At 34.8% G+C, this 8,480-nt stretch overlaps 1 protein-coding gene and 1 pseudogene across 1 annotated transcript; one reads left to right on the top strand and one right to left on the bottom strand.

Moving 5' to 3' along the window:
* Nucleotides 1–3,159: 3,159 nt before the first annotated feature.
* LOC114762522 (riboflavin synthase-like) lies at nucleotides 3,160–4,061 on the bottom strand (annotated as a pseudogene).
* Nucleotides 4,062–5,534: 1,473 nt separating this feature from the next.
* LOC114762557 (CASP-like protein 1C2) lies at nucleotides 5,535–6,829 on the top strand. Its single transcript, XM_028952058.1, has 3 exons — nucleotides 5,535–5,722; nucleotides 5,811–5,913; nucleotides 6,520–6,829. The coding sequence occupies exons 1-3, from the start codon at nucleotides 5,562–5,564 to the stop codon at nucleotides 6,769–6,771; spliced, it is 516 nt and encodes a 171-aa protein (XP_028807891.1). The 5' UTR covers nucleotides 5,535–5,561; the 3' UTR covers nucleotides 6,772–6,829.
* The last annotated feature ends 1,651 nt before the right edge of the window (nucleotides 6,830–8,480 follow it).

The raw sequence follows: 8,480 nt of genomic DNA, 5'->3' as shown, positions 1-8,480 counted from the left end.
TCTCACTATTACTTTTTCACATCTACCCATTCATATATAAGAGTATATTTGGAAAAAAATTTATATTGGTTACATATTTGTTTTTAACTATTTTTTAAACCCTGCAATCTAATTAAAAAGATCTTATAATAAAGGACGGAATAGTAATAATTTTTTATTCTATTCAACAGATCCGTACAATAATTTGTGCTTGCTGAATACGAAATCTGAGAACCATGTACTACATAATTGCACCTCCACAACAAAATAATATAATAACCAGCCCAAGTTGAAAACGTAAGATGATTGGGAGGCAGATGTTAAAAATTATTCTAAAGCAGTTTATGCATATTTAAATCAATAACTTAACTGGGTAGGTATGATGTCAGAACGCACTTGCAAGGCCACCTTTGGATTGCCCATGCACGAACCTTCTCTCTCATATGTGATCGGACAGATAACAAAATTCTCTCTGCGTTAGTATTATTATCGTTTTGGTTTTGATTCACATGGTTTGGGTTTATGTCTAAAGACTAAAATCAAAACTTATTAAAAATATAGAAATCATTTATGAAACTAAGATGAAAAAATTATGAAATCATAAAAACTAAAACTAACAACTAAAAATTGTAAAGACTAAAATCAAATTTTTGGTCAAAATATAAGAAATAACAATGATATCAATCTTTCTTTCTCACCATTGAAAAATTGTAATCATATGGTGGTGATGATAAGGTTGATTGGCATTTTAATTATATTCTTTGACTGCAGTGATTATTGAATGTTGTCAAGTAGGATCAAATTTTTTAATTACTGAGGGGGTGTTTGGCTCTCCTCCCAAACCATGGTTTGGGTCTCCAAACCATGGTTTGGAAAAAAATTTGCCAAACACCCCTAAAAAAACTGAAACCATGGTTTTGAGGGAAACCATGGTTTTGTCCCTCAAAACCTTGGTTTCGGATAATGAGACGGAGGGCTGCTTCTGCTTGCTTCAAATAATTGATTGTTGGTGGGCCCAGGAATCTGATCGTCAATCAGGGGAGGGGAGTGACCGAGTCTGTGAGGGTGAGGTTAAATAATATATTTTACAAAAAAACATATTTACTTATTTTGTTAATATATATATACGTTTTAATTTTAATTATTTTATTAATATATATATTTATTAATATATATACATATTTAATTATTTTATTAAATCATTTTGCAAAAAAAACATTTTTATTTATTTTATTAATATATATACGTATTAATTTTTGTATTAATATTATTTATTTACTTCAAATAAACATATATTATGAAATATATCTTATATGTAATTATCATTTAAACTTATATCCTTTTTAGTAATTTCCACATATAAAAAAGCACTTCTGACAACAACTATCCAAACACTCTCACTTTATCAGAATCACTTTTTCAGAAAAGCTATTCTTTTAAAATCTATTCTCTCCAGAATCTATTCTCCAGAAGCTATTCTGTAAACCATGGTTTGGCTTCATCCAAACACCCCCTGAGTGTTCATGAAGCCGATTATTCAAAATGGATAGACATCAAGGTTTGTCCTATATTGCCATCCCAAGTTTAATTATCTTTTTTTTTTTTATATAATTTATGATAAGGCACGTTTGAATCAAAAAAATTAAAAAATTAAAGTAAAAAAATTATTTTTTAACATAATTTTTTTTTACATAGGACAATATTAATAAAAGGAAAGATGATATTCTTCCCACCAAATGACCCTGCCCATTTTTCCTTCCCCGAGAGATTGAAATGTGGCCAACGGTTCATCATGCTCTTTCTCTTCTTTTTTTTTTTTTATAGGTATGTTTCTATTAGAAATAATCATATTCAAAATATTATTGGGCACTAAATATGAGCATTTCTCTCAGTAAAAATTTGAATATTGATTCGTCACGGTATAAAGGATTAAACCCTCTTGCTGGCCCCAACCCTATTCGTTCATCATGCTTTTTGTTCGGGAAAAAAAAAGAAGAAGAATTGATCAGCTTCGTAATAACAAGTGAGTAAAAAAGAAGGCTGAGGTCCGAGATATTTATTGGTGTCTGAAAAGTATCACAAGCTATACCAAGATTTTTTTCATAAGCATTAAATATGGACCTTATATATTATACATAATTTTAAAAATAGTCATACATCCTATTCATAGTTAACAAATAGTATGGGCATATCAAAAAAGAACAAATAGTGTTGTTTGTTATGAATTTTGTATTTTATATCGATTGATGTTGAAATTGATAGGAATGGAACCTAAAGTAGACCTCAAATAAGATTTATGTTCGAAATTTGAAGATATGGATCTGGGATCACCGTTTTACATTCACGAAAATATCTTGTCTAGGAAATTGAAAATCTATATGCATCCATGATTCATATGACATAAGTTTAAATTAAACACTAGACCCTGTTGCATTATTCATAATTTCGGGAACTATACAATTTCATATGAATTTATATTACAATACACGTATTAATATCAAGGGAAGAGGTAGTATTCTTCAATTTAACTTGCATGAATTTGTTCAATTCCAAAATTCCAAACAACAAACAATTTCTCATACTAGATATTCTTTTAATAAGTTTTGTTAATCTCAATACTAATTCTTATTTTTTATTTTTAATACTTCATACTAAACAAGAACTAAATGTTTAGTGACCTGCAGATCCACCACTTCAGTGAACGCAGAATTTACTCCTCCTCGGCTCCGTTGGTGGATAAAATTTGGATCACCCATAGATATTTCTGAATAGAAATATAACAAAGTTGATAATATTCTATGGAGCAATAGGAAAAAAAATTCCATCAAGTCCCATCTTATTGGAAATGCCAGCCAAGAAAATCATACCAGAACACGACAGCTCAGGATATAGAAGCCAACCAGAACCCCACGAGTAACTGTCAAATACCTTAGCAATTCAATCCATCGAATCCCAATATAGCGGGCAGAACAGATAACCCAATCAGTCTCATCAAACCCAAAAAAAAATCCTAAGCCACTTCTGGTTTCAATGAAACTTCCACAAGGAACGGAGTCCCATGTAGAATGATTGACCTTCAAGCTGCATCAATCATAAGGATGAAACCAGAAATGACCGCATATATTTACATCAAGTTGCTATTGTCCAGAACCGGGGACATCCAAAGCCGCTTAATCTTCACTCCTAGGAACACACCAGAAGTCCAGGATGACAAAAAAGTTAAAACAAATTACTGCTTCGATTATTTTAGCACACCAGAGGCCATTATAATGAATTCAAACAAAGTTTATTTACCTCACAGATGATCAATAACTTTTAACGGAGTCAACAAAACCACTGCTGCGAAATCTCTCAATATCTACCTCCAAGTTCACCTTCTGCCCAATTTTCCTCAAAGGAATCACCGCCTTTTGCTGGTTGTAAGCCACCAACATGAAATTGAAACGCCCTTCTTCATCAAACACATCCACCACTGTCAAACTAGTCCCATCCACAGCTGTAAAACCTTTGGGCACCACATACTTCAATAACTTCTTCTCTGCTTTCACTTTCACCCACAAGAAATCTTCTTATGGGTCCATGGAAACTCTCCCCCCTGTCCCATCGTCGTGTCCTTGAACAAAATGCCCACCCATTCTGGTCGTGGGTGTGACCGACCTTTCTAGATTCACCAGCGACCCGGCTTCCAGCTCCATCAATGAAGTTTTCCTTAACGTCTCAGGAGGCAATCCAACGGTGAAATCGGAAGCCTTGGGATCGAATTGGGTTACCGTGAGGCAAGTGCCATTGACGGCAATGCTGTCTCCGAGGTTTACGCCGTCGAGAACGGTGTTTGCCCCGATCTTCATGGTGAATCAGTCGTCCTGGGCGATCCCGAGTTGCTTGATTGTGCCCATCTCTTCAACAATTCCGGTGAAGAGGTATCGGACTGTGCGGTGGCGATTGGTTGTGGGTTTGTACGTCGGAAGGATGTTTAATCTAGCATTGGGTTTGGAAGGGATGAACTGAGGATTAAGGGATCTATGACGTGCGAAGCTTCTTACGCATTTAATTGATACGGCTAGAGAAAATGAAACCGCCATTTTCGTTTACCTCATTAGATCTATTCAAGAGAAATTCTGAAAACCCTAAAAAAGAGAGGGGGGGGGGAACAGTGCTGTTTATGTAAACCAATTTGTTTCTCTCTTCATCTGCATCAGAACATACCCACGGATGTAAGTTTCTGCTTCAGCTTCCCTTGCTCTAGATCCTCTTACAATGGCTTAGATGCCAAAATTTAATCACATTCTAAATTTTAGCGGGTATTGAACAATTGATCCCTTTAGTTATAAAAAGTAATTTTGCATATCAATTGTGCAGAACATGTTAATCAAAACAGAGAATGACATATAATTTGACCCAAGTCAAAGGAATTTTAGAGAAGGCCTTGAACTTTTATCTCAGGATATAACGAGCAAAAACAGAGGAATTGGCCAACATATCAACTTCCTTTTGCTGCTGTGTGCTTCCCCATGGCATCAAATCGCTGGGGTCAACAATTACAGATTGTTTCACATTCTCCAAAGTATCAAGTGTCACAACGTAGACTTAAAAGTTCATGCACAATTTATTACTATTTCCGATTCTAATTATAAGACTTTGTTTATAGACTGGAAGTAGTATATTTTTTTCATTAATTGTGCTATAAAAGTTATCAAATGAACAAATTAATCTGACAAAAAGAACGAAAAAAACTGAATGCAAAAGCCAAACCTATTATTATTGATGCAATGTAATAAATAAACAAAATAACAGTAATTTCTTATAAGCAAATTCCAAACATTATGCGCCATCTTTAATGAAGAAAATTTGGTCATCTGTTTATCCATTTTTGTCTTTACCTTGAAAATGAAGCGTGCAATTGTGCAAGGAGCATCAACCTCCACCTACCAACTTACAAGAAATGAACTTTAAATGCTTGATCATACTAGCCACGAAACTAACTTTAGTGATTGGTGCAAGATTAAACCTCCATATACACATACATATCCCCCCATATTTGTGCAACAGAACTCTCACAGAAACCTTTGAAGCAAATAAATTTTAACGTAGAACCAGCCAAGGCTAAGAAAGAAGGCTACAAGAGACGTTAGTGGAACCAAAAGAACATGAAACCTGAAATGCACAGCAGAAGAGAGAAAAATGGAAAACTAAAGCCAACATGGCAGGTATACTGGTTTGAAATATCAGGATGCAATGAAAAGGACATTTAACTGATATAGCTTTTTATGACAAGAGCAGAAGTTCAGATCACCTATACTTTAAGAAGAAATGTTACCAAGAACAAAAGGGAAATGCCCTACAGAAGGTTGACGCAGCAGAAAAAGTGGAAAAAAAAGATTTTCACTAGACGGCGTCATAGTACAGACAGATAAAAACCTCACCTAACAACACAGAAAAGAAATAATAACTTGTGTCAGCGTCCCTTATTTTCCTTCCTAACCCTCCCAGTCAAATACATCTATTATTTAACCTCTCCTTGGAACACCAGGATTTCATAATGCAGCACACCAGCAGAGTTTGTGTGATCAAAATCAAACTCCATGGGTCTGGTTAAGAGAATCTGCCACCTTGTGCTAAGGTTCTTGGCCTTTGGAGCCACCCTTTCATCGGTCATTGTGATGGCTACTACCCACGAGAGACTTGGCTTTAGCTTTTTCCCTTTCTATTATGAAGCCAAGTACACCAACACACCTGCCTTCAGGTAAGTTTTGTTGATTTTTCTGCAGAATTAACGAGTCAGTGTTTCTTTTTTCTTGGGACATGAAGCTGATTATTGAAAATCTTGCCAGGTACTTTGTGATTGCAAACTCTGTAGTGACAGTGTACGGATTCTTCGTCATGTTTCTTCCCCCAAAGAGCTTGCTCTGGCGTTTCGTGGTTGCCTTGGATTTGGTAATTTCTGCTCTAAAACTCACTTCTCCTTTCTCTGCCACTACGGTGGAGCATAATATGCATATTCGGCGAACAGTCTTATTAAGCAGACCCGTACTTGTCCCCTTATTCATCAACAAAACTAATCCTGAAATCAAGATCCATCGTTAATAAGGACTGCCTGAGCCCGGAAGAAACGAAACCTTAGACATATATAGAAAGATTGATTTCATCAATATGTCAACGAGTATGAATCGAAGTCATGGCCTCACATCTGGGCCTGAAAACGTAAAAGCAAGCCCAATCATTAAGCCCATATGAATACATAACGGGCCACAGTTCAACCCCGTCTGTCCAGCCCAATAATGTATGCCTAGGAAAGATCAGGGTAGGATGGTCAGTTTGAATTGATAAGCGAAAGAAGCATAGACAAATAATGCAGAAAAGTGGCTGATGGGCGAATAACCTCATAATCTAGTAACGTGAAAACTCTTTTATAAGTAGGAAGTCATCGTTTCCATCCTCTTGTAATCTCAAACCATGAGTTCATATCCTTTTAATTCAAAAAAGGAAAAACAGAAGAAAAAGAGAAGTAGCTGACGGATTTATTTACTGTGTGGAGAGCAGGTATTCACGATGTTGCTGATATCAAGCGAATCAGCAGCAGTGTCAATAGCGTATGTGGGGAAGAAAGGGAATGTGTATGCAGGTTGGTTACCAATATGTGGTCAAGTCCGAGATTACTGTAATCATGTCACCGGAGCTTTGATTGCCGGTTTAGCGGCGGTCGTAATATACGTGATTCTCCTTCTGTACTCCATTCACACCGTGCTCGATCCTCTCCTTTTGACCAAAACCGGAGGTTGCCCTCATTATTAGGTTTAGTAGATGTTGGATATGTTTTAAGGTTATTTGCTGTGTGCGCCTGTGTCCTCTCCTGGAATCTCATCTCTTCTTTGACTTTCAGCCCTCTTCTTGAGGGCGCCCCCCCCCCACCCCCCCATTCGTGTTTTCCCACCTAGGACGGCCCTCTCGCGAGTAATAGCTAGAACTTAGAATTCAGTTTGGAGGCCATGGTTGTTTTATTGATTAGTGATCATTACTATTAATTGTCTCTAAGAGCAATCAGTCACTTCTCTCAAAATAATATTGACAGCTCCACTTTATTGTTTCGTGTGATGGGAAAGGAATGGGGCTAAAAAGGAATATTTTTTAATTGTTTTTCAAAACACTAAAATTACAAATCGAACCCCAACCCAAAATAAAATATAAACCAAAAATAATTAAAGGTTAAGATATATCCAATAACCCGCGGTATTCTTTTTTTGAATGTATCCACTCACTCAACATTTTAAAATATTTTTTTTAAGTATGCCCAATAGTTTGAATTATTTTTTGGAGTATCCAATACTTTAAGACGTGTCTAAAAATATTTTTTAATGCATTAAATATGAAGGAAAAAAACAATTTAAAGTGTTAGAGGTGACTGAAAAATACTTTACGATTGTTGATGGACTTAACAAATTAACGGCGTTTTGGTAGTGGCCTTGCGGGTCCCTTGAAGATATTATGTGTGGTGGGAAGAGAGCACGCGATGGAACCGCTGGGCTGCTGGCATAAAGTGGAGAAAAAGCATTAAGAAAATTATGAAACTGTTGCGAGAGTCAAATAATAACAACGTACATTGGCTTAAATGATGGGGCAAAAGGTAAATGCAATCAAGTAATGACACGAGACCCCAACGAGTAAAATGTGTTTATGTTTTTGCCCGACCCAAAAAAAAAAAAGCATTTTATTTTTAAGATTAATACTATAAAATTTCACCTCGTTCTTAAAATTTAATATTATTTTGTTTTTGTTTTTGTTTTTGTTTGAGCGGTAAAAAAAAACTGTTTTAAGAACCAGGAATTTTAAAACAAACTAAAATCACTTGTTTCAAATATGGGGAATTAAACTCAAAATAAAATTGTTGGGAAAAAATTAAAATGAAATTAAAATTTCAAATTTTAAGAATAAAATTAAATTTTAGAGACTAAAATTATATTAATCTTTGTTTTCATTACAAGCAATCTGAACGCGCAGACAAAACCATACTGGTACAGATACAAAGTTTAAAGTCGGAATCATTTTCATACGCGGTAGATTGAATTGTCGTTTACATAACTAGCCATTGACCAAAAAATCTTACATAATAACTCTTCGTTTGGTTAATAAAAAGGATAGTAAGAAAATAAAATAAAACAATAATCACTGTTAATCAATTTGGTATGATTGTGAGGATGTTACAAAAATTATATTTTAAATATTTAATTACTAAAATAAAAACAAAAAGATTATAAAATGCTGTTAACCAGATTTTTTTCCCTCACGCCCACCTTGCTTCGCCCTTCTTATTGCGTAAATAAAATTTTCAAAAATCTTGTTAGCCAGAATCTCATCATTACAAGTTTTATTTATTTTTCTTCTCTTTCTCAACATTCAATACTCTATTTCCAACAATTTTATTATTCTATTTTTTTAATTCTTTTATAGCAAAAAAATTGAATTCCATAAAACTTGTTTTAGGATCAGTTTAAGTTTTAATCAGC

Source organism: Neltuma alba, unplaced genomic scaffold, assembly GCF_004799145.2.
Source record: "Neltuma alba isolate B1F8T4 unplaced genomic scaffold, ASM479914v2 tig00011218_pilon, whole genome shotgun sequence".
Classification (NCBI taxonomy): Eukaryota; Viridiplantae; Streptophyta; class Magnoliopsida; order Fabales; family Fabaceae; genus Neltuma; species Neltuma alba.
This window is presented reverse-complemented; position numbering and strand designations above follow the sequence as displayed.